At 35.8% G+C, this 27,908-nt stretch overlaps 1 protein-coding gene across 5 annotated transcripts in view; it reads right to left on the bottom strand.

Annotated features, from left to right (window-relative positions):
* The window catches only part of LOC120525402 (synaptotagmin-like protein 2), a 541,287-nt gene that overhangs the window by 54,510 nt on the left and 458,869 nt on the right, over nucleotides 1-27,908 (bottom strand). For all 5 annotated transcript variants that reach the window (XM_039747656.1, XM_039747659.1, XM_039747657.1 and 2 more), the window contains 2 exons: nucleotides 27,356-27,463; nucleotides 23,049-23,224 (listed from right to left, as the gene is read on the bottom strand). In XM_039747656.1, coding sequence (XP_039603590.1) covers nucleotides 23,049-23,224; nucleotides 27,356-27,463 — 284 coding nt within the window. The remainder of the gene's footprint in view (nucleotides 1-23,048; nucleotides 23,225-27,355; nucleotides 27,464-27,908) is intronic.

Below are 27,908 nucleotides of genomic sequence, written 5' to 3'. Positions count from 1 at the left end.
CGTAAAACCGATATTTTTACCCAGGCCTACCGACAACTGAAAAACTGATTGTCATGGGATGAGAATTGAAGTTTGCTACGGTTGACAGGTCTGAATTCATATGTAATCTTTATAATTTTTCTTCACATTTTAAGAAATTGCAAATGTACTTCAAATTAACATAACAGAAGTACATAAAGCCATGTAATGTGACATTGCATAATTAAAATAAAAAAGTTCTGTATAGTACACCAAAACATCACAGCATTTACACTACCATGGACATATATACATCAGCAATGTGTGTTTGTATCCTTCCTTCACTCTTATGGCCTTCCCATCTCAACAGCACATCAAATACACACATAAGCCAATGGAACAGCATGTTCTTGAAATGTAAAAAGTAAACTTTCTTCAGCGGTTGTACACAAACTCATAGGGGAATTATGAAAAATCTCAACAAATGGTACTCCAGCCAGGTACTGAACCATTACCCAAACATTCATGCAATAGCACAGTTAAGTTAATAATGCATTTAGATTATGCACAGTGTAACTCCAGGGTTATAGATAGAATTTCCTGGGATTTACTCCCATATTCTCAAGTTTCAAGGTTTGTTGGTTTTCTCATATTCCAAAGACGCACGCTTTAGGTGGTATGGCATTTTTAAATTGGTCTGGGAGTGCAGTTGAGGTGGTGCCCTCTGATGCCCCCGTATCACAATCAGGGTATATTGCTACCATGTACAAAGTTCCAGTTCCCAGTGATACTCCAATTGAAAGACAAATGGATGGATCACAGACACCACATTTACTGCCTGCTGTTTTAAAGCAGCCACTCAGTAAGTAACTTTGTTCCATCAGATAGGTACCCAGATAGGTATGGTGAACATTGCAACCAAATCAGCTTTACAGTTTATGATACTATTAGTTTAGTCTTTAAAAGGCACAGAAATGCAATTCTGAAATTATGGCAATTAGAATATAAAGCAAGGTCCACTTTTGTTAGGTTCTTCACATCATATACAAGAACAAGAATTCAAGAATTGATTGAAATTACAATGCTATTTAAGTCATTTATATTGATATATCTAGTTGACATAATTAACTGAGGCAGCATTCCAATCCCTTTTTAACAATACTGGAATAGTGGCAGACTAAGTTTCATAAAGTGGGCTAATAGTGGAAGTTAAACATGTAATTTTCTTGTTTATATCCTTCTATCAAAAAGGCTACACTCTGTGACATTCCAAGTATTTGCATGAAAAGTAAAATGGTGTTTGCATGTTCTCCCCTGTGTTGTGCAAATTCTGTTTTTAGCAACATATCCCAAAAATATTTGTTACATTAGTCCATGCCTGTAAATTGGCCCACTGTTCGTGATTTTGGGTGTGCGACAGCAGACAGTGTGATGGACTGGCATTACTCCCAGGGCTGGTTTCCTGCCTTGTGCCAAATGCTGCTTTGGTAAGTGGCAGCTTCCCGTGACCCTGAACTATACAAGCTTGTTAGAAAATGAATCACAACAGTTTGAAAATTAATATTAACCCTAAAATGTTAAGCTCTCGGACAACAAAGATGATAGCATTTCTCTTAACAAGTGGGTTAATTTATACACTTGGTAATCATGGAAAAGTATAATTTAAGGACCCCATGAAGATGCATTTTATATATATATATATATATATATATATATATATATATATATATATATATATATATATATATATATATATATATATATATATATATATATAAAAAATCACACATTTGGCCTTGGTATACCTGTGCCGAAGGCATGTTTCTTGTAACAAGCTGAATATCTTAAGCTTTTTGTAAGAAGGAAATTAAATGATTATTCAAGCAATAAAATATTTGCCTAAAGTGTAGAATTTTGCTCCACATGAATTATGCATGTATAGTGTATACTGTACTGCTTGAAGGTATGCCGCTGTCTTTTAGCTTAATTACTCCTGATGCTTACCATTCCCAAAACACCTGTCACCTCCTCCTCTCAGAGACGCATTTGTAAGGGTCTCTCCTTGAGTAGAAAACAAATAACTAGCTCTGGCTTCAGCATTATGTGCTTTGTGAACAAAAGAGGGACATCAGCTTATTCAGTATTCCCTGAAAGTGCAGGACCAAAGGATACACCAGCCGCCACTCACACTGCAGGCTATTAATAACAGTGCAGCATCTTCTGTCAAGAAACCACAATGACACAGGGCAGCAAGAATGAGGACATGAATTCGGTGTGAAGAATGACCTTTGCAGTTCACCAGCCAGCTTTTTACGAACCTAAAGAGCTACACCGCAACAGCAGCAGCAATAATCATTCATTTATTGAGGGAAACAGTGAAAAAGCATCCATTAGAGAAATGACTTCAACAATAAACTGCAAAGGAAACCTGCTTATGAAAAATCATTAATCATTTTTGTGCGCAGTTTTCCATTTGACCATTTGGCTTGAGTTGTGCTAGGTAAAATAAAAACAATAGAAATTTATCTACCCAGAAAAGATTCTACTTAATGAAAAAAGTCGCATTCGCATGGTGCTAAAACAGTGATGGGTGATATCATCACCAGTGCTGCATTTAAAATCTCCAAAGCCCAAAGAATCCTAGTCAAAAACTCCATATCCCTGAAAAAAAAATCAAAGCCTTAATTAATAGCAAATTATTTATGTTATTACATCCACATAGTGAAGAAAGCATTAATTAAAGGCTAAATTTATTCAGAAAGCAGGGTTATGACTTTAAAATCTCAAATAAGAGGCAATAAAAGAGCCATGGAAAAACAATTAATGTGAAGTGATAAGTATGCAATAATGGTAATTTAAACACTTTTTCATTAAAAGGACTAGTACAAAGTGCCATTAATGAATGAAACAAAAAACAAGAAAACATCTCTGAACAATGGGAAATCACTAGGAAGATAAGGAATATAATTAAATTTACATTCATATGTGTTGCAGCCGCTAATCTCTTTTTAAAAATGACTCACATCTGCTTAAACAGACAGTAAGAACAATCTGCAATAAAATTGGTCAACACTCCTGCATTTAAAAATGCATTCACAAACCCCACTGCAAATACATTTTATTCTATTTAATTCTTCTCAACTCATTTCCAATTAAGGACAGAAAAGTCAATCAATCCACCCACTTTCCAAGCACTTTTAGTCCAGGTGATCAATGGGTCTCTATCCTGCAAACAGATGTAAGGCACGGACCAAGTAACCTAACCTGCACATCTTTGAAATATTGGAGAAAACCAAGGTACTCTAAAGGAAACACACCACATGAAGTCTATGCAAGCTCTGCTTATGACTGCAACCAGACTAGGAATCAGACCTGAGTGATTGGAGCCGTGACCAGTGATAATCAATATGCCATTAAAATAGCCACTTTGTTACAACAACTGTTAACAGAGGCACCTTACAGGGCTTTGGATTGGGCACATATTTTCATGGAAATAAGCATTAATTTGGAAAACTCCTCCACCCAAGTATGCCCTGTTTCAATATGTCAATATTTATTTCCACCAAGTACTCCACTGTCTACAGTACTAGATATAGCCCCGATGTGACCAAATGAAAGGGTTCATATGCTCTGTAATGGGCAGGTTTCCTCCCTTATCTTATGTCCATAGTTAATGGGATAAACATGAAATCATTGGTATTGAATGACAACAAACATAGCATTGTTGTGCTATGCTTTACATGCACTTTTTGTTAAGATCCACATTATCCACAAAAATGTTATTTATAAAGATATGCTAGGAGGCTTCGCTCGCCAACCCCTGTGTTTGGTTAATCGGATATACAATTTTTTTTTCTTCTTTGGAATTGTTTCAATTTCATTATTTGCACTTTTACTTGAAAGCTTCATCAAAAACAATATTTTTTGAGACACATTGTGACAACGCAATGTATAACTGCCCATGAGTGAATATTGTTTCTGTTTCTCTAATAAATAATCCAACTTTTTCTAATGTTTGTCCCTGTGATTTACTGATTGTCATAGCAAAACTGTAAACACTTTAATACGAATGGCATATCACAATCTCCTTTTGTGTGTAATGTTATTCGAGGAATATATACATTACCTTTCTTTTTGCCTGTTAAAATTTGCATCGCTTCTCCGTGGTCATAAATATACACCTAACCGAATTGTGTATTCTATGAAATTCAACTTGTCGTTGCTTTAACTGTTCCGGGACCACAGATTCTCATAGCGTATGGTCTGTTATTGTGTAAATCCACGTTTTGTGCATTTAATAATGCAAAAAGACTTTGTTGTCTACTCTTTGCCTTTTATTTCTGACCTCGATTTGTTCTGCTCTTTTTCAATTACACCTGGTTCTGATGGTTAATCACCTTTTGTTTTGCAGTAATGCGATCTTTTCTATCTTTTATTTGATACTGTAGCGACTGACATGATAAAGTGTCACAAAAGTCTTACTTGAACAATCGCAGACTTCGTAACCCCAAACAACTTTCTAGCACCCTCTCCAATCCCTCATCCCTGTGTCCCGCCCCCCACCTTTACCGCATCAATCAATATCCTGCTATCAGTCTTCCGTGCTGTACTCCGTCCTCCATCAATCGGACCGAACAGTCACTTAAAACCAAAAAGGCCTCAACCTGGCTGGGACGCTACAATACTTTCTAATTTTATTGTTTTCATATTATGTACCTTTCTGAGCATGTGTATTGCACCATTATTTGTTTGAGCCTTTGGAATTCCACTGCTTTCATAATCTCTTATCTGCCTTTTTTTCTCTCCAACGCCTTTGGGTCTCTATTCTCCGTATTGTGCTTATGCGCTTTATATGTATTGTGAGCACAGAATATGTGTGCACTACATTCTTTTACTACGACGGACTGTTTTTTGATGGTTGTGTTTTTATATATCTTTTGTAAGTAGGGCGTGTCTTTCAAGAATCTCATGTTCCACGTCCCTGGGACAATCTCTTGGCACCAAGTCTCATGTTTACAGTCCCCGCGAGACGCTCCGTGGGAAGTCAGTTTTGTCTCGCGGGTCTTTTAAATGTCTACCTAGAACTTCCGAGAAGATCATGTATCGTCGCCCTGCTTTTGCTTTTCAGGAATTCTTTTAATAATAGAGAGATTTATCCTTGTCTTAATTCTGACCAATCTCCCTGTCTATGCCACTGAAAAACAACCCCAGAGCATCATTCTGCCACTACCATAACATGGCTGCTTCACCTTAGGGATGTTCTAGGCAGGTGTTGAGAGTTAACTTTTTTATTAGAAAAAGTGATTGGAGTTTTATCCAAAGAATCATCAGTCCAGGGAATTTTTCTTAGAGACTTAACTTAAATGTTATTTGGTAAACTACAAGTGGACTGTCATGTCTTTTACAATGTAAAAATGCATATGCAAAAACTAGACAAAAAAAATTTAAAATGGGTGTTTTGCTTTTATTTAGCAGAAAAATCTGTCAATGAGGTAAGCAAAATTTACTTGACAAGATTTCTTAAAGTAAGCTAAATAATCATAAATAGAAATTTTTCGATGTCAATAATTGTTAACAATAAGGAAAACAAGATTTAAATGTCATGGTATAAATTTCACTTGCTTAGATTTCATTTTTTGCAGTGTACTCAAGAGTGTCTTCCACCTAGTCACACTACCATAAATGCTTGATTGATGGAGTGCTGCCGAGATGGTCGTCTTTCCAACAGTTTCTACCATCTGAGAAGAGGACTTCTGAAGCTTTTTAAAGTGTTCACCGTGTTCTTGGTCACCTCCCCGACCAAGACCATTCCTGCCTAGTTAATCAGTTTGGTTGGATGGCCAGTAGGAAGAGTCCTGGTAGTTACAAAGTTCTTCCATTTCATAATTATAGAGACCAATTTACTCCTGGGAATGCTCAAAGCTTTAGAACCAGTCCTGATTTATGTTTCCCTCCAGTTTTATCGTTGAGGTTTACAGAGAGTTCCTTGATCTTCATGGTTTGGTTTTTGCCCTGACATGCAGTGTGAATTATGGGACCTTACATACACAGGTCTGTGTCTTTCTAATCGATGTCCAGTCAATTCAGTTTTGTTTACTGGTGGACTCCGATCAAGTCCTAGACACATCAAGTATAATTAAAGCAAAGAGGATGTGCCTTAAGCATAATTTGGAGTGCCACAGGAAAGGGTCTGAGTACTTATATAAATGAGAGATTTCAGATTTTGATTTTTAATAAATGTGCACTCCTTTTGGAAAGCATGTTCTCACTGTCATTTGGGGTTATTGAGTGTAGATTAATATGCAAAAATGGAAAACTTATCAATTTAAAATTAAATCTACAACACAAAGTGTGCAGTAATTGAAGGAGTTTGTGTAGAGGTTCTGTTATTGCCCAAGTTGGTTTTCCTGTCTAGCCTTGCCACTTTCTGTGCCACAGAATAGCTGTCCAGGGCTACCAAAACAAACATCGTTGCAAGCTGAACAAAACCCTTACTTGGGAAAACACTACATCCCAGACTCAACTTACGAGTTGGGTTTCTGGTTTGTTCATAGTTATATAATTTGTATTCAGATTCAGTTGGCAAACACTATAACATTACACTAACTTCAGGTAGATGATAAGATTACTTCTGTCATTAACAATACAGCAAAATCTTGCCTGCTGTAAGAAATGTCATATACAATAAGTTCAAGATATTTCCCCACTTTTCTGAATGGCTTTCAACTATTATATTTAAAATTAGGAATTTCTCGGTGAAGGTATAAAACAAAGCTTGCATCCCTAAGGTAAAGGTCCTAAATAAGTGTGGGTGTTTTTATATATATAAAAAAAACAAAAAAAACAACCTTCCATGAAAAACTCTATGCAAACTCATTTCTTGCAAAAAATTTTAAATTATTATTTTTAATATAAATTATCTTAAATCTCAATTTTCTTTCAAAGGTAAGCAAATATTAAAAGAATATTCTACCCAAATGATACTTTTTCTTCTGTTACTTACCTATATTATTTGCAGTAAAGGCCAAGAAAAACTTTTTAATATTGTGTTTTTTATGAAGAACAGAGATGTCAACGTCCATAACGACATCTCATTTGTGTGACACCAGTGTAAATTATCTGTCAGATATTCAGCTGCATACCCATAACATTTGATATATCTATTTCTGCTAAAATATTGTTAAACAAACCACTTTTGGAAAATCTCTTGTGAATGCTGGTAGAACATGCTCAAACGAGAACAATCTTGTGAACAGACTAACAGCTCATTCATTGGGTACCGTTCTGCTCACATAATATCAACATTATCAGCAAAACACAATCTTAGAGAGGAGCACAAGATTACAAGTTAAAGAAAAGCAAGTGAAAACATTCTGAGGTGGAAATTATGCCTCATATTTGTACATATCGGAGGTGCTTCAACAAGGAGAATGTCAATGCAATGGTGTAGCGTCAAAAACGTCAAGAATGCCCATGTTTAAGACATGGTGAGGACAAGATTAAATATCTGACATATGGATGGTGCATCTCTAGTGTACAGATTTTTTTCATGATCACTTTGATATTGTTTGTTCACAACTGTTGGGTCAGGAATTTTATCATGGACATTAAAACATGGGATTAAGCCATTTTCTTGGACATTACTAAAAACAATACAAGGTAACAGATGGAAAATATTTGTGTTTATTATTTTACCAAAGTCATATTCAAAGAGAAGCAGTGTATCTGTAATCTCTGATATACTGTATATGCTTCTGGGTTTGAATGGAAAAAACCCCAGTAGGTTCAGCAACTGAAGCAGGAATAATCCACACAGATTCAAGTCTCTGCACAGAGAAATCCTAATAGAGTCTTGCTTACTCATTACCCTTTACAGTAAAGGGCAAGTAATACAGATCTTCACTACAGCTCAAGGCAGAAATCTTTAGACTGATGCCAGGCTCAGCACTTCTCATAATATTTTGCAGTTACATCTAGGAAAGTGCACATCTTTAAATCTGTAAAACTGTACAGTGGTCATGCTTCTGTGCTCAAAACAATCTCATATTTCTGAAGACAGTGCAAGTATACAGCAAAGCATATAATTTACTATAATGTCTTATTGAAGGAAAACTATGCATGCTTCTAAGTACACAGAATTAATCTACAGTTAAATTAATATTTTACCACTGCACTGCTTTAAAGAATTTAATTTGAATAATGAAATATGCAGACATGCCTAAATAGCCAACATGAAGGGTATTATTTTGAATAATAATCTTCTTAAGTCACACAACCGTTTCATAGTGTTTTATTCAGATGTTTTCTGCTGATGCTGTGGGAAGAAAAAAAATGGGGAAGTGAAATAAAAGGGCACTACAGTAAAGTCATACACATGGATATTTCATTAGTCGTTTTCTTCTCAAAAGCAAAAGCAGAGACAAGTAGAAGATAAGTTAATTCAATAGTCATGGAGGAAATACAGTGGCAGTTGTATTAATAAATACCAATTAGTTTAATGCAACACATTTCTTTGTGTCCAAGATATCTGTTTGAAGAGTATTTTAAATTCTTGTAAAAGCTACAGTCCATTTGAGTAGTTGCTTAACAGAATGGCTCTGTGTATATCTGGTGAAAGCACCAAGCACTTCTGTGTCACAAAGACTTGGAGAGTCACAACTGCAGACATAAACAAATGCTATCATTAGAGAGCTTTAGGATGCCTGCTGTTCCATTCAGGTTATAATGAAAAGAAGTGAAGCACTACACAGATTGGCACAACATTTTGTCAGTGGAAGACTTAATTTTAAAATAGATTATTATACCAAGATTCCTACCAATTTAAGTTAAATAATACACTATTAAGCTACTTTAAATAGTAAATATTGATACCTGGTAGGTGTACCTTCAGAATTAGTACTTAGCTTTCAGTCTTTCCAATAAATTTATAGTTTCAGATTGCTGCTCTATGATCCAGTTCTCACTGTGTGAAAGATTATTTGTAAAAGACAGTTCTCTCATATTGAGCTGAAACAAAGAATAGCTAGACTTTTAGGTTAACTTAGAAAAGGACTGGTACTGGTCAGGCCAAGATGTGCATTGGCACTATGATAAGGATAGCGAGAGAGAGAGAGAGAGAGATAGATTGAGCACTATATCATAGGTAGAGTGAAACACACTATTTAATAGATAAAGGCTGGTTCCGTTTTGGCTTTTCAATAACTACATCCCCACCCAAATATTTCCCACCTGGTGCCACTAAGTTTCTTGTATAGTTTTTCAAAAGAAATTAATACACTCAGAAAATAAAGTTAGAGTAAAAAATTTTGGAATGAACAGAATTTGGAAATCCTATTAATTAAACTCGCATTAAGATCACCCCAGAAATTGATGAAAGTGCACATTGCTTACCTGGTAAATATTCTTCAAGAGCTTTCACCATCCAATTTATTACAGAAAATATATTACAGTGAGTGTGTGTGTGCACAAGAAAGAGGATCTTTTCAAGAATAACTACATCTATATTTTTTCAGAAACTCATGTCAAGCACTGAGAAGAAAGCAGCATTTAATGGTATTTGTTGTAGACACATCTGTTCACCTAAACTAAAGGCTATGGTTGGGAGTTCCAGTCCTCCATGAGCAGTTCACCGGAGGGTGTGGAGAAAAACTTTAAAAATACTTGTGTCCAGCACTTTTCAAACCTGTAAACTATTATAGGTAATGTATACTGTATACGAGGTGTGGCAGAAAAGTAATGAGACTGATTTTTTATTTACTAAAGTTTTTATTTTTTTCCAAACATCAATGTTATCCCCTTCAAAGTAGTTCCCTTGGGCAGCTACACACCGATGGAGACGTTGTTCCAACTGTTGGTAGCAACACTGGACGTCTTCAACTGGTATGGTCTTCAGCATGTCCGTTACACTCTTTTGGATGTTTTCTAAAGTCCCGAAATGACGTCCTTTGAGGACATTTTTCAGTTTAGGAAAAAGGTGTGTGAATAAGGGGGCTAGGGAACCACAGGAATGCCTTTTGAGGTCAAAAATTCTGTTATGGAGAGGGCAGTGTGACATGGGGCGTTGTCATGATGAGCATCCATTTGTCTGCAATGTCTGGTCTCACGCGAATGACCCTTTTTCTGAGCCTTTCAAGGGCGTCTTTATAAAAAAACTTGGTTGACAGATTGTCCTGGAGGAACAAATTCTTTGTGGACGATTCCCCTTTTGTGACGCACAACCAAAAACAAACTTCGCTAATAGCTGTCACAAAAATCACGTAGTTAACGGAAGGAGTTGAAACTCGCACTGAGCTATGGGAGGGTACTGATACACGTGCTCTATCAAGGACAACAGCGCAGCGTTGCCAGATCGCTTGCAGTGTTGCCAGTCTCATTACTTTTCTGCCACACCTCGTATATTTCTTTTAATTATTCACCTACCTGCGGGCTCCATGGCTGTTTTATTATTTACTTTCCCTTCTCTTAACGTTATAATTGTCAAATTTCTTTCAATTAGTACCATTGCACTATTGTGCTTATTTACTTTATTACTATCCTTCAGTATCCTTCTGCTTAAAATTATCATATTTAGTAATACTTATTAAAGATGCTTAATAATAGTTCATATAATTATTTAAATTTGCTCTTCCCCTTTTCTTTTTAGTATTAGATGTAGGAAAAATTCTATTTGTGTGCTAATAATTACATTGCACTTAGGTTAATTCCCAACTAATAGCATACTTTGAAGAGTTACTAGTTTTTATATATTACTCCCAATACATAATTTATAAGGAGTGTTTGTGGTAGATAGTAAATACTTATACAGTATCTTAGGAACTTATCAGTCTTCTGTTTAAAGGGAATTTGTGCATTTTGAGAGTGCCTTACATAGAATAAGTAATTTCTACCTCAGCAGATTGAAATATGGGAACATTTCATAAACAGTTTATTTTTTAGTATAGAACATTTTATCCTTAAAAGAATGAAAGTGACTTTTTTTAGTCTCAACCAATAGCACATACAATTACAAATTTAGCCATATATACTGTAGATTACATTTCCTGTCATTTCTTTAATAAAAAAAGCAAAAAAAAAAAAGTATAATGCCATCCAAAGGAAAAAATGTTTCATATAATTTAGTGGAAATTAAAGTGTTTTAGACCACAAATCAAGCTGCTAAATCCAAAGATACAGCACAATATCTATGGGTCAAGAGTCACTGATTCTATGCTACAATTACCACATTTTTATATTAAAACTATTTATGTGAAAAATAGGAAATTCTAATCCAGTGCTGCTGAATTTGTGTTTCAAAGTCACTGATCTGAAACTACTCCTTGACCATGAGGAGAGTAGAACTATAACAAACAAACACACACTCTGGCAGCTCTGATGTAAAACATTACCAACCACATGCAATTCAAGGACTCAACTTGCTAAAGGTGGGGTTTCCAGATTGACATCAACATAAATTTAAGAGAGAGACTGACATGCAGGGAGACCTGTAAAGATTAGAGAGGAGGGGGACTGATTTGAAGGAAGCAAGAGGAGAAAAGGGAATGGTCACAAATTATTAGGAAGTAAAGTTTTACTGTAGTATATGATGCAGCATTCACAAATACTTCCCAATAATATAGCATTAAACACCTTACTTAAAGAACTATTATAACATGAAATGGTGGAAGTGAGTAGTAGTGGTAGTACCAGTGTGTGAAAAATGCTAATATTCTTGTTTATTAATTTTATTGGCTTATTTTAAATCTTCTCCACAAGAAATTAAACTCAACAGATACCGTCCATGAGAAAGTCATACAGTGTGCTCCATGGAGTTAGTTTTAGATCTGCTCTTTAATGGAGATAAAGTATGTACATTTTGTAGTATGGATGTCAATCAGTAGCTAGGCTCTTATAAATAAACACCTAAGTAGGCATATACAATGGACCATTATATCCAAGTGATTTGAAGACACCTTACAAACCATTAGATTTATGCCTGTGGATCACAGGTACTGCACGGGCCAACACTTTAACAACCACTAATATAAGTTTATAAACCTGGGTTTCTAATGAAAACTGTAGTGAACATTAGCCTGCTTGTTATATTCTTAAACTAACCCAGTCATAAACCATCATCAGACAGATTATATATCACTTTGGGTGCATTTTTACCTTATGTCCCAATTATTTTTGATGCTGGTGTTGCTCCATGAAATGTCAGAGGACTTTGACTCCTAAGTGTTCAATCTTAGCCTTTTTGGGAATTGTATTGGGAGGAGGGAAAACAAGTCCTATTTTAGGGACTGGCTGTAGTGGTGGTAAATTTTTACAAGTACTTGGGAGTCCACATCAATGACATGTTGGGCTAGTCTCAGAACACAGGAAGTATATATAAAAAAAAAATAAAGGAAAACAAGCTCTTTTTTCTTAGGAGACTGCATTCCTTTAATGTTGGAAGTGACATCATTCTTAGCTTCTATAACTCTGTGATGGCCAGTGCGATTATGTATACTGTGGAGTGCTAGGCCGGTAACATCACTTCTAGAGAGGCCTACCAAATCAAAAAAAACTAATTAAAAAGAGCATGATGAGTTATGGGACACACTTTGGACCCCCTGGGAAAAGTAGAAAAGGAGAGCATGAAAACAAACCTTGCCATGATGAACAACGCTGCACATTCTCTCTCTGACCCACTGAGTTCTTCCAGCCAATGAATTATTTAGCAGAAATGTGTGAGGAAACGCTAGTGGGTCTCCTTTATACCAACAGAAATACATCTTTATAATGCCTCACTGTGACTAACAGCCAAGTCAGAAGTTTTTGTTTTTACATTTTCTTCCTTTATAGTCATTCTATTGTGTGTTCAGACTACAGTGTAATAAAGTTTTATCTATTTAAGTATCTATCTCTCACTACACTACTTAGATATATTCATCACTGCCACATGTGTTGAATACATCAGATGATTTTTATTTTAGGCTTGATGGATTTAGAATTAACTTGAATAAAAGCACATTCTTCCCAGAGAACAGTCTGGCATATAAGCTTAAATAGGATTGTTTTTCTTTAATGGTCAGTTTATATACAGTACCTATCAGTTACTGTCACAAAAAATGAAAAACAAATATCTTTTCAAATTCATTTTTTGCAGGTTGATGGGAAGTATTCAACAGGACACTAATAAATGATTATGTATATATGTATTTTTTTTTAAACTTTCTAAGACCTAGAGCAGAGGAATGGCACTACCGAATTTCCAATTTTATTATTGAGTCCTGAATGCATTTACTATTAGATTATGTAAGGAGCTGAAAGTAATGAAACTGCACATGCTTGGTTAGCCATGGAAAAGAAATTATGCTTAAAACTCTTCACTGTATGCTTTGCTCTTTGCTCCTGCCATTACTATCTCCAATTTACAAGTAATCCAGTGGCACCTCATGTTTCTACATTGGTAGCATACTTAGAGCAAATGAAGGACAAGATGCTACTGTCAGTTGCTGTATAGGTTATGGATGTCTGGAATTGATTATTTTGCATAGCGGAATTTAAATTAATGGAAGTAACTTAGTAACCAGACCTTTTGTCAAAATGTTTGCTTCCTGGGAATTAAACCTCAAATATTTTGTTCCCTTTCAGTAACACACTACTTATACCATATGCAGCCTGGCAACTTAAGTAAAAGAAAACTGCAAGGGCCCCTGGATGATCTTGGGCAGCCTAAAGAGCAAGTCCTTTCAGGAAGCTCAGCTTTCAAGAAAACACACTCTTCATCAATATGTACAAAGCATGACATAATTCAGTTAAAAACTGTATATTGCGCACACACCTACAATGAATCCACTGTCATTATCTAAACATTTTGGGGAAAATGGTCAACATTGTATAGGACGTCATTAGGCACTTGCCTCATTAGATCATGTTTTTTGGGAATACATTACTATCAAACAATTTCATGAAATAAAAAAAAATATTTGTCAGATAGTTTTGAATTTACAATTAATTCTAGAACATTATTTAGATAATATGCAAAAACCATAAAACATTTATAGTGATATCTTACTTTATATTGCTTGCGCTCATAATCTTTTTAAATTAAATTAGAAACACTGTTAATCTACCCTATATAATTAAATGGGAAAAGCATGATACTGTATATTTCAATTGAAAAATAGAAAATAAAATTCTCTATGAAGCATGGTCCAATGTTCAAGAATCTGGAAAGAAGGTATCAATGCTGTTCTGTAATAAACAAGCGGATCCTTTTTAACATTTACAATGTTTCAATATCCCAAAGAATCTACCACAAATTGTACTCTCTGTTCACTAACAGTCATGTGTAAACTAAGTATCTTCTTCTTCTTCTTTTGACTGCTCCTTTTAGGGGATGCCACATTGGATTATCTTCTTCCATATCATCCTGTATTCTGCATCTTGCTCTGTCACACCCATCATCTGCATGTCCTCTCTCACCACATCCATCTCTTCTCTTAGGCCTTCCTCTTGCCTGGCAGTTCTGTCCTTAGCGTCCATTTTCATAATATACCCAGCATCTCTCCCCAAGGCAATCTCACCTCTCTGACTTTGTTTCCAAACTGTCCCACCTGATCTGACCCTCTAATATACTTGTTCCTATCTCTCCATCCTCGTCAAATTCAGTGTAAATCTTAGCATCTCTGCCACCAACAGCTGCTTCTCCTGTTTTTTGGTCAGTGCCACTATTTCCAACCTATATTAACATAGCTGGTCTCACTATGTCCTATAGACCTTCCCTTCCACTCTTGCTGATACCCATCTGTCACAAATTACTCCTGACACTCTTCTTGCCTGCACTCTTTTTCACCTCTCTTCCACAATCCTCGTTACTCTACTATTGATCCCAAGTATTTAAACTCATTCACCTTCGCCAACTCTACTCCCTGCATCCTCACCATTCCACTGACCTCCCTCTCATTCACATACATTTATTCTGTCTTGTTCATACTGACCTTCATTCCTCTCCTCTCTTAAGCATATCTTCACCCTCCAGGGTCTCATCAACCCGCTCCCTACACTTGCTACAGATCACAATGTAATCAGCAAACAGCACAGTCCAAGGGGACTCCTGTCTAATTTTATATGTCTACATGTTTACTACCACTGCAAATAATAAAGCCTGATGTAATCCCATCTCCATGATGAATGCATCTATCCTACTGCAGACCTCACCACTGTCACACTTCCCTCATACATATCGTGTGCAACTCTTACATACTTTTCTGCCACTCCCGACTTCCTCAAACAATACCATAACTTCTCTTGAGGCACCCTGTCATATGCTTTCACCATGTCCACAAAGACACAATGCAACTCCTTCTGGCCTTCTCTAAACTTCTCCATTAGCACCCTCAGAGCAAATATTGCATCTGTGGTGCTCTTTCCTGGCATGAAACCATACTGCTGCTCACTAATCATCAACCCCCTTCTTAACCTAGTTCCACTGCTCTTTCCCATAACGTCATGCTGTGGCTCATCAGTTTTATCCCCCTGTAGTTACTACATCTCTGCACATCCCCCTTATTCTTAAAAATTGGTATTAGTATACCGATTAAACAATCTGGTTAAAAACTCCACTGCAATCTCTCCTAAACACCTCCATGCTTCTACAGGTATGTCCATCTGGACCAACAGCTTTTCCATTCTTCATCATTACTTCCTCCTTGCTAATCTTTTGCACTTCCTGATTCACTACTGCCACATCATCCAACCTTCTCTCTCTTATTTTCATCATTCGTCAGTCTCTCAAAGTACCCTTTCCATGTTCTCAACACACCCTACTGGCTTTTGAGTACCTTTCTATCTTTATCCTTTACCACCCTAACCTGCTACACATTTTTCTTAGTTCGGTCTCTGTCTAGCCAATCGGTACAGGTTCTTTTCTCTGTCAGTGTCCAACCTCTCATACAACTCATCATATGCCTTTTCTTTAGCCTTCGCCACCTCTCTCTTCACCTTGCACCTTATCTCCTTGTACTCTTGTCTACCTTATGCATCTCTCTGCCTATCCCACTTCTTCACCATCCTCTTTCTCTGTATACTCTCCTGCACTTACCCATTCCACCACCAGGATTCCTTTTCCTCCTTCCTCTGTCCAGATGTCACGCCAAGCACTCTTCTTGCTGTCACCCATGCCACTTCTGTTGTAGTTGGCCAGCTGTCTGGTAACTCTTCACTGCCACCCAGTGCCTGTCTTACCTCCTCCCTGAACTCAACCTTGCAGTATTCCTTTTTCAACTTCCACTATTTAATCCTTGACTGTCCTCACTCTTCTCCTCTTCTTGATCTCCAATGTCATCCTACAGACCACCATCCTATGCTGGCTAACTGCACTTTCCCCTGCTTCCACTTTGCAGCCATCAATCTCCTTCAGATTGACTCTTCTGCATAGAATATAATCTACCTGTGTGCATCTTCCTCCACTCTTGTACATCACCCTATTTTTCTCCCTCTTCTTAAAATACATATTCACCACAGCCATGTCCATCCCTTTTGCAAAATCCACTATTGTTTGACCTTTTTAATTCCTCTCCTAGACACCATACCTACCCATCAAATCCTCATCCCCTCTGTTCCCTTCACCAACATGTCCACTGAAATCCGTTCCAATCACCACTCTCTGTCCCTTGAGTGCACTGTCCATCACTTCATCAAACTCACTCCAGAAAATCTACTTTCTCATCCATCGCACACTCAACTTGCGGGGCATATGCACTATCAACATTCATCATCACACCTTCAATTTCCAACTTCATAATCATCACACTTTCTGACACTCTCTTCACCACAAAAACACTCTTGATATACTGTGCCTTCAGAATAACCCTTAGCCCATTTCTCCTCCCATGCACCATGAAAGTGCTATTTGAATCCACCTCTGATACACCTGATCTTACTCCCCTTTCATTTAGTCTCTTGTACACACAGTATATCAACTTTCCTTCTCTCCATCATATCAGCTAACTTTCTGCCCTTACCAGTCATACTGTCAACATTCAAAGTTCCTACCCTCAGCTCCACTCTCTTTACCTTCCTCCTCTCCTTCTGCCTCCAGATACATCTCCTCCCTCTTCAGCCAACAGTAGCCCTATTTCTGCCAGCACCCTGTTGGGTAATAGTACTGGTGGTGGTTGTTGCTAACCAGGGTCTGGATCTATCCGTTACGGAAATCTGTATTGTTGTCCGCTTGTTTATCTTGCAAAAATTTAAAAAACAGGCAAACAGTAGATCTTCATTCAAACAGTGTTTGCAGGTACAAATAATGTGCTTGAACAAAAACACAAAAGGTGCCTTTTCAACCATTTATTCAACAAAAACATCAACAGGTATAATAGTCTACTGGGTGGGAAAGTAAATAAACTCTTGGACTCAGAACCTGGTATGGCCCCTCTTCAGCAAAAATGAGGCATATTGCATAACTGCCCCACAGACTCCAACATCAACTCGGTGAAGCACTCTTCCATGCAAAATTCTTCAGTTGCAAGATGCCTGTGGGTTTTCTTACACATACTGACCATATCAAAAGTGCTTTGTGTTTTAATTAAAGTACATCACCTTTATCTGTAGGCACTGCTTTTATGAAGATCTACTGTCTGCCTGCTCAAATATGTTTAAAAAAAAGCTCACTATTTCCATTGGGTGTACATAGTTTTCACATTACTGTAGTTCTCCGAACTGGGTATAGGGGAAGTGTTGAGTTTGAATTAATATTAACTGGAATATATTATAGATCACAGTTTTCACTTATTTTAATGTGATTGATAAAAATCAATAACAATAATCAATATCAATTCTGGTTGGTATTTGTCACTCAAATTACTGTTTTTTAAATCTTCTACATTATAATTACAAACAACATAATATATTTAATAAATAATTTATTATCAAGAACTTTTTTTATACAAATGTTTATATAAATTTTATAACATGGCATTGTTATGCAAATATTAGCTGTGCAGCAACACATCTTCAAAGTCCAGAGTATAAACCCCATGCCTTGTTAGTGTGCAGTTTGCATGTTTTCCAGGTACTCCTGTTTCCTCACATGTCCCAAAGATCCAAAAGGTCAGATTGACTGCTGATGTAAAACTTGCCCTTAGTACAGATGTACATGTGTACTCTGTGATATGCTGTTGGTCTGTCAAGTGTAGGCTCCTCCCTTGTATCTCATACTGTGGAGATGGACTTCAGCAGCCTGTGACTATGTACTAGAATAAGAGGATTCTTAAAATAGGAGAATTTTATAATTTTTTATAGAATGCACATAACAATACTCAATTGTATGTTCATTAGCACATAAATACCATTTGCATGCAATTTTTGAGTTACATAATTTTTACTAATTGCTATTTTGTGTTTTCTAAAAACACTACGCTTGTAACTAAAAGCTACAGTGAAGGTCTTTTTTTGAATCAGTGTTCTACAACAATGAGCTATATCATCTTGGAGGAGAAGACCGGTCAGTCTCATATCTGGATGACATTGCTGGTGCATCTTCTTCCATTAGTGCAAATTCTGAATATTTTCAGATTCATGCTTTTAATGAGATGTTAATCCATTATATTAGATGATCCACAACCCATTCAGCATTGGCTGCGACACGTTTGTCTTTGGTTTGCACATTTGTTTTTTTTGTTTGTGTGTTTTTTTGTTTTTTTTTTAATAAGGCTTGACTAATCATTCCCTGATTACTATTATAACTCTAGAGCTATTGTGCCTAACATCTAAACAGTCCCTAGTATCTAACAGCATCAATATTCCAAGGTTGAAGGTCCGTTCAAGAAATTAGCTGCTGAATGCCTAAGGAAAAACTACTTGAAATGCAGACATTTTAGTTGTTATTGAAATTAAGACAAATCTCTTCACTAAACACAATCAATACCTTTAAGGCATACGCTAAATTGCTTAGTCCAATTTTTTGGAATTCTATATTTAGTTTGGTTTCTGTTGTAAATGTGGTGGAATAGACATAATTGCAGTTGGATTTATAAAAGCGTCTCTGTTGCTTGATCTAATGTAGCACACATATACTATTAAAATGCCAGATGCTCTTATGGCCAAATAAGAGTACACATTATTTCAGAAAAGTTTATACCAACATGTGTTTGGACAACAGAATTTACATGATTGGCAATTAACTTTTTAATTGTCCATTCTACCTCAAGCAAAATGCACTGTGGCCTCAACAGATTGCTCCCCTTGCACAGATACATTCTTTTGGTCATAACAGTCAAGAATAAAGTAGTATAACTTTGGAATATACAACTCAATCAATGTACAATGGTTTTCTGTTTCAAAATGTATATAGAAAAGTGGAGCATGAAAAGCAGGAATATGGCCATAGAGTAAATGATTATTTACTGTAAATGAATCCTAATGGAGTCTTAAAGATTACATAGTTAAATTTCAACACAATAGTCACTCTTCTCGCATTACAGCTTACAAACAAGATTCAAAACGGTCTGATTAAAGACAATTGATAGCTTAATAAACAACATACTTACCAAAAACATTATTTATGTAAAATAATGCCATTAAATGTCCTTATCAGAAAGAACATTAGGAAGCAAATAAGAGTATATTAAACTGTCAACTATTCAAATTAGTCAGCACAGGAAATGATCTAAGCTAATACATTTAAAACAAATAATACAACACCAGCTGACAGTATAAGAAGTTAAAAGATATCAGTGAAGTTCAGAAATAAAGCTCCCTGTGTAGAATATTTCAGAATTGCAGCTCAATAAATGTATTACAAGATGCATAAGATGCTCTGAAGTGGAATAAACAAATTTGATAATGGATGGATGAACAGACAAATTAAATGTGGTTGTGTATTAAAATGCACAATATATAAGTCACAAATATGTGTCCTCTTTTTCAAATGAAACAGGACAGTGGTCATTTATTCATGGATATGGGTTCAAATCCAATAAAATGTTGAATCTATGAGGAGTTTACATGTTCTCTCTGTGGGGTTTTCCTTAGGTTCTCTAGTTAATGGGATACAGTGTGGAATAGAGGCTGGCTAAGATCCTGGACTATAAACACTAAGAGTACAATTTCTGCTATAGACTCACTGTGCCAGTGCTCTCTCTCTGTAAGAAATATCTGTGAACACTTTTCATGTATAACTAAGAGTCTCCTTACAGAAGTCAAGATCAGGTTTATTTTCATGAGTACACAGAACAATGTGATTTACAATACAGTCCTTGCTTGGACTAGCACAATAACACAAGCAGACAAAAAAGATAAGTGAATATTTTACAATGAATGCAACACATACAGTTAATGCTAGAAACAGTCATGGAGCTGTCAGTATGAGTGGCTCTTCTCAAAACTGTCTACGTCTTAATGGTACGAACTCTAATGGTCCTATGCCATTTTCTCCCTCGATTCTGTCAATGTGGCTGATGTGGATAGATGAAGACCATTAATAATGTTGTCAAGTGTGTGTCATGTGTGCTGGACAAAAGGGAACAGTGCTAAGATTCTGTGCCAACTTCAATGCTTTGTATAGTACTTTGGTGAACAATAATGAACTAAGCAGGTGCCATAACAGGACAGCATGGAGTCTTGTGTGCACCTGAAGATGTTTGTGATAATTACTGTAGACAATGGACCTTTTTTCAGAGGTCTAAGTAAAGGCCATCATACAAATAGCCAATATGTATTATGTCCAATTAAGCTTTGTCTTTGCATTTCTAGGTCTCACTGTCAAAGTGGCTGACCCTCTCTCCAAAATAAACAGGAGTGTGGTTAGAGTGGGATAGGCATGTGAAGGGAGTATAGCTACTTCCTGATGTCTTTGACCAGCTCCTTTGTTTTTGCTGATATTAAAGGAAAAATTGCACTCCATAAGCCATCTCATTATTGTTGATGAACAGGTCTACAATGGTTGCTTCATCAGAAAAGTGAATAATGGAGCTATTTGAATAAAGAGTTTCACAGTTAAACGAACACTTTGCCCTATGGGGTGCTTATGTTGAGGATGATTAAGGTAGAAATGATGCTAAAAACAAGCAGGCTGCAGTCAATCAGGCATATGCGAAAGCTTGAGGGACTTGTGATTCTTGTATCCCACAAACAGGATTCTCCAGCAAGACCTTGAATCTTTGAAATTTGCTAATAACACAGCAAGTCCTTTGTAGATGGGCTCATTATTAAACATGACATCTGGTTGTCCTCTACCTCTTTGGGGCTCATTTACATATTGTGTGTTCTGCAATACAGATAGCTTAACTTGTCAAAAATAGTGCTTTAGACTAGTCTTTAAAACTTGTATCACATTATATGCATTTACTTGCAGGTACTGATATCACATGGTGTCCTTCACCACACTTATTTGGTTTTTTATTTATTTAATTATATAACTTCCTTTTCAGGTCACACTACCACAACATTCTTCTCAAACTACAAATCAAAGCGATTCAGAGCAACAGGATACAATATAATTCAAAAATAAATATCAATAAACCTATATAGATAGACTTGCTGACAAGAAAACAGATCTAAAACCAAACATATCAAGTTACCCTGTGATGGACTTGAACTTTGTCCAAGTAGTAGTCCTGCCTTGAATCCTATGCTTGCTGAAATTGGCTTCAGTTTCATGACCCTGCTTAAGATAAAGTAGGTTTGGAAAACAGATGGATATACAAAGTTTAAAATGAAAAGGTGTGCTTTCAGAATCTATTTGAACATTACCACAAGGAAAGACTAAATATAAAGAAAAACAGAGTGTTCCTGTATGCATTTATATATCAATATAAAGTGGCATAATGAAATTTTGATTTATGAGAAGCTCAATGGTAAAGATTCTAAGGTGTCTGGAAGGTCAACTCAAGAGAACCTGGTATTCCGAGTTACTAAAATTTAGTATGCTTAGTGCTTGTGGTACACTGGCAACACATCCAGGAATATTTCTTGCTATGTGTTCAGTGCTTTTGGGATAGGAGCTGGTCGTGCTGTTGTTTTGAACCAGATGAAACAGAAGTGAGAATATTACACATTAGCAGCACAGTGCTGAAGATGATTAGAAGTGAGAAGGGGAGCAAATGTGGTTGTGTCGTTTAAGTGGTGATGTGTTTGCAGCATTTGGTACAAGTCTCTATAATTACAAACAACTGGTAATCCATATTTAGCAGAAGAGTATATTTGTTAAAGACTAGGAAACAGCTTTATCACTTATAAGATTAAAAATGAAATTGTTACTACAATATAGTAGAGAACATATTAGACAAAAGTCACAATACTACAAGAACAAACCTTATATGCATCCCATTGGCTTAACTACATTGCACTGATGTCATGATTTACTAACCAGGTGGTAAGGAGAGTGCCCTTGAGTTTACCCATGTTGACTATATTAACCAGGCACACATGAAACGGTAGCTACAAAAAACAAACTATGCAACATGTCTTCTTTTTCACATGGCACATATGCATAGTGATTTTATGTTTTGGATCATAATCAAGTGTATAATTACCAAACAGTTTATTGTAAAACAAGCAGAACTACATGGCATTGTTTAGAAAAATTATGTTTTAATATGCACACTGTCAATGGTGTCAGCAACTTTTGGCACACACACTGCTTTTCATAAATTAGTTCTAAGTGAAAGATTTGATAAACAAGCATAGAAGTATTTGTTTGTCATCCATTTACACAATATTGGTGTTTATGAATGGCAATGTGAAAACACATGTTTTCTGTGCTAATCAGAAGCTTCTGAAATTTCAGCAGTTTGTAGCATAACTAAGCATTTCAGTCAAATTTAAAATTACCTACTGTACAAACGTAAACTGTAACCTTGTACAGTAAAGTATATTTTTTCATTTAAGAAAATCTTTCCAGGCTTATTTTTGCAATGACAATTAAAGATAATAAGCTTGCCTTGATTGGATAACTCCCAGAAAAATAAAAAAGTTGATTGGGGTGGGGGCTGTGAATAGATAAGGGAGTTCACATAGTCCCCCAACACACCACCCTGTCTACACATCACAGACCTAAGGAATAGTGTTTTACAAGTCAAAGAAATTCTCACATCGAAAATTTAAAAATGCATATACACACTTACGGATCTGTTCGTTGTTTTTTCACATTTCCAATTGCCAATTCCTGACACTGCTCAATGTAGATCACTAGCTCATTCTTCTTAGCGTTGAAAATTAAAGCAAACTGCACTCCTCCCTGAACTGTAAGGTTGCCAAAATCTCCAGCATCACTGTACAAACTCATCATGCTGCCACTCAGCTAGAACAAGACAGAATACATAGTTTAAAAAAGGAAACAATTGGCAAAAAGTTTTCCCTTGCAATATTTCAAATTAACAAAAATTTTCAAAATCTATATGTGAAACAATTTACATGACCAAAATACAAAATCTATTTAAAGAACATGAGAAATGTTTACAATTTAGTTTCACACTGGAAATAATGCATTTTGCATGTGACTAAGCATTCAAAGATATTATAATCCAGTTATTGTGTGTATTGGCTTTGTATCTTGACCATTTCAGGGTGACTGTGCACATATAGGACTCAATATACATAGTCAAATGTAGCAGGAGCAATGAAGTACTGATTGATTAAGAAAATCATTAAAACTGTATAAGTATAACTTAAGCATACATGGTGGTAGTGGTGGTGGCGATTTAGAAATGAATTTTAGACAGCTAATCAAAATGGCAGCTCAAAGTAATTAGATTTTAATTTCTTTTCAAATTATCAAAAAGCAGAGCATGAAACATATTATTAAAATCAATTTCACAGTAAATCAGGCATAACATTTCACAATACTGCAAAAATGGCAATTAGAATAAATGTATATGCTTCACAAATGCATGCCGGGGGCAGAGTTGTCATTATTAAACTGTTTTAAGTTACCCATACATCCATTTTTCCTATTAACAATTACAGAACATGAAATGAACATATAAAACAGGAAAGTTGCATCAAGAATTGAATAAAAAAAAAAATTAAACCTATTATCTATGTAGTAAAGTTACATAAAATGTGTGTGTGTAGTTTTATATGAAGTCAGTTTTAATTTTAAATTTGAGCCAGGGCACAGTGAGAAGATAGTCATTGTTTTGCTATATCTCATTAAAGAAAGCTTACTGATTACCAGCAGTAAGTTACTCTGGTACAATATTTAAGGTCATATTTCCCACTATTAGTGGGACAAGTCCCAGGAAAGTCTTTGGATTCAAATGACACAAAGCCAAATATAACAATAGATTACCTGACAAAGGAGAGTTTTGGTTCTGTACTAAATATAATGAAAGGGGTGTGAAATCTGGATTTTGAAAGAATGAATCAATTTAGGTTTTAAATGGTTATAGTTAATGGTTGCCACTCTACCACTTGACAGTTTAAACATTTATATTAAATTAACAAACAAACAAATAAATAAAAGAATCAATATTAGGCATAGGCCATTAAAACTATAACATACTGAAAGCTGGGTAAGTACTCTATTTTATTTTTGACAGAGGTAGGATTCTGTCCTCTACTTAACAAGCGGAAGGATTTTACAGCTTTTTGAGAATTTCACTGTGGATTACACAAGGGATGATGATTGGACTACCTCATTTACCTTAAGATGTGCTCATGCAGAATTCAATGTTTCCTCTAAGGTGCACATGTGTGCAAACAAACAACTTTTTATGCTTCAGCTCACCATATTTTCCAAAATTGCAGAACAAAGCACATCAAGAAATCCCTCCCAATGCTACTCCTTCCAAGATTTATAAAGGGTGGCTGGTGGGCCATTGGCAAACCTTTTCAAAATTGACATTAAAGTGATCCAGTTATTTTGTCGTAAGGCAACTCCGCCAAAGTGTAGCATCTCGGATGTTTGAGGAAACAAGCAGGTGACAGTCTCCATAGAGACAGAACCACACAGTCTCGAGTTGCATTAAAGGAACTAGGCTGAACGGTGAGGAATTTTTGGATTGGGAAAGATAAAGACGACACCAGGGGTGTCATGGACAGCTCTCAATGATGAGGTTTCCATGAGCAAGCTCTTCATTTTATCTGGTGCCTTCTGTGGCCAACAATGAGACTTCTCTTAGAAAGAAAGTTAAAATGGGACAAGTTAAAGGACCCTGTCACAAAACACCAAATTCACTGTCCTTTCAAAGAACATTAAGTGCCGTAGGTGTCTTTGTGTCGGTCATTCTTTCTCCTCAAGACAGCCTGTGGACAATAAATTGGGTGTGCAGAACCAAAATCCATATATTTTCAGCATGGACGACAGTTGAGTATTTAGGGATGTGAATGAATGTCACTAAACTTTAAAGTGTACTAAACTCATTTTCTCTTCAATCCTGAAATATTGACCATCAGAATCATAGTAATACTAGATAAACTTTCAATGAGGTTTAATAATCTAGCTGTATGTATTGGACCATACGTATATAAGATACACAGTCAAGTTTAACTGTGTCATTTTTGCATATTTACAGCATATTTTTTCAGCCTCACAATTATTAAATAGTATCATTATGACTTCAATAAATTAAATAAACATGCCACATTGGCAAATACATTTTGAAGTGCATTCTGCAATGCATGTACCTGTATTTTCTTTAAACACATGAATAGGTAATTACTGTATATTGCATAATAGCAATTAACACTCACAATGTAATGCAAGGGAAAGTTTTTGCTCACGCTATGCTAGTCCTTAGTGGAAAAGAAATTTATTCACTGACATTTTCTGAGCAGTAACTTATAAACCAATACTGCTTAAATTAATACTAAAAAAAAAAGATCCAAACATTACAGGATATCATTAATATCATTAAATAGTTCATGGGTGCTGGGCAAAAAGTAAAAATTTAATGGACCAATCAAGTTAAATTTTATCACACACTATTAATGCTTTAATTTTCCAACTCTTTATTTCCTTTTTAACATTGTTCTTTATGATAAACCAAACTTCTCAACTAAAAGTCAATCCTTTACTTCTGTATTACTGTATAAAACTCTTTATTGTGGCGTTTTTTGCTTGCAGATTGTATTTCACAAAAGCTACCAGATATTTCTCTATGGTCAACCACAGAACAGGACTACAGTAATGTACTTGTAACTGAAGGTTGCACCCATAACTAAAGTGCTAATACACTTGTTCTAATGGCCATTTATTTAGCTTCAAAAACCCAATGTGCTTTACCAATTTAGCGCCTGTTCATTTGTTTTAGGTATTAAGTATGTTTTAGAGAATGCACCAAATCTCTCTGAGATTCTGTGCTAACACATTTAATGCTATATCAATAGGGTAATTTGCTTTGGGATTTAAAGCAGCCTTATGAGCGGAGGCACAAGAAAGTCTGACAAATGTAGAACTGTTGAAACAATTACCGGTAACGTTTATTTTGTTACTGTTGGAGACTCTCTGCAAGTATAGATAAATAGTCTGTTTAAAATCTTGACACGATTTTTACCTGCTGTACTGCCTACACTGCCTGTAATGATTTTCAACTCCATCTCTAATGTCTTCGTTTCTTTTCTGCCTGTATCCAAAGCCATGCAGATTATGAACTAACAACTCTAAATTGTCCGTCATATGGATAATGTTTGGCTGGGTGTATGAGTGTGCCCTGTGACATAGACATGTCGCGTCTGAGGTTGGCTCCCAATATGGAACAGGATAGGTGACAACTTCTGACAACCTCAAAATTGCTAAATGACTTTAACAATGGAAAGAAAAAAGGATGGATGACTGCAACTAAATCCATTACATGCTGAGGATGAACATGTAGACACCATTCTCGATACCTGTACTAGTATAGTGTTTACTTGACAAGAATCCATTTCACATTTTTAAGTTTCCTCATTTAAATATGAGATGTTACAAGTTAAAACAATTGCAATTTACAGTTGAGTGGTCACACTGTACTCTCAAAACATGCATGAATCATGGATTTGTGTTTTATATCTGAACTTATCCAACAGCATACAATTAAAACAGTAAGTCTTGTTTTTCCTTTTGGTTTTCTAAGATGAGCAGGATTAGCCCACTTTATTAAATATGAAGGACTTTTAAATAAATGGTGTGATGCAAATAATCCCACATTATTGAACTGGTACTATAGAAAGGTTAACCAAACTCAGCACAGCAGCCAACACAGCAAAGTGATGAGGAAATTAGACTCTAAACCACAAAGCTCAGTCCCAGCCTTTGACTCTCTACCAGCTCATGACCATCTATCTGTTCAACAGAAAATGGAGCTTTACAAAGTGAATTTTGATGGGCTATATCCCCACATACAATATGAGTCACTGGTATTAATGCAACTGTTATGTTTGTAAGAACTCATAGGTTTACTATACATAGAGGGCGTCAACAGATGAAAAGAAAAGAAAAAAAAAAACTTACCCCAGACACAGACAACAGGCCAGAGGAACTGCTTTGTTTCTTAGCAGAAATATCGGAGCCAGCGCTGGATAATGAGCTGACATCATCATCTAAGTCAATATCATTTTCCTGCAAATACATTGAGAGGCAAACACGTTATCATTTAGGAGTATGAAAGGCATTATACACAACACCACATGAACATATTGTTTGATATCCATTACTAATAGTCTAGTGCTAAGTAAATTATACAATATTTGTCTGTTTTATATTATCACACCAAATGCTAAGCTGTAACAGCAGCACAAAGCTCAGATACAAACCCACTCATACATACAGTACAAAAGGCCCATTTGGAGTCACTAATGAACTTACACATTTTTGAGAATGCAGGATTAATACACTATATTTGAGAATTTTTTTTTAGTGTTTTCCACTAAATATGCATTAATGGCTTGATGGTATAAACATTCTATAAGAAAATTAACCATTTTTACTGAGCAGCAATGGGCTCTTTAAAAAAATGTAATAAAAATTGTAAGTAAAAAAAAAAAGGACATGGATGGAAACAAGG

The sequence above is a fragment of the Polypterus senegalus genome, chromosome 3 (assembly GCF_016835505.1).
Source record: "Polypterus senegalus isolate Bchr_013 chromosome 3, ASM1683550v1, whole genome shotgun sequence".
Classification (NCBI taxonomy): Eukaryota; Metazoa; Chordata; class Cladistia; order Polypteriformes; family Polypteridae; genus Polypterus; species Polypterus senegalus.
The sequence above is the reverse complement of the archived record's forward strand: the minus strand, read 5'-3'. Positions and strand labels throughout refer to the sequence as shown.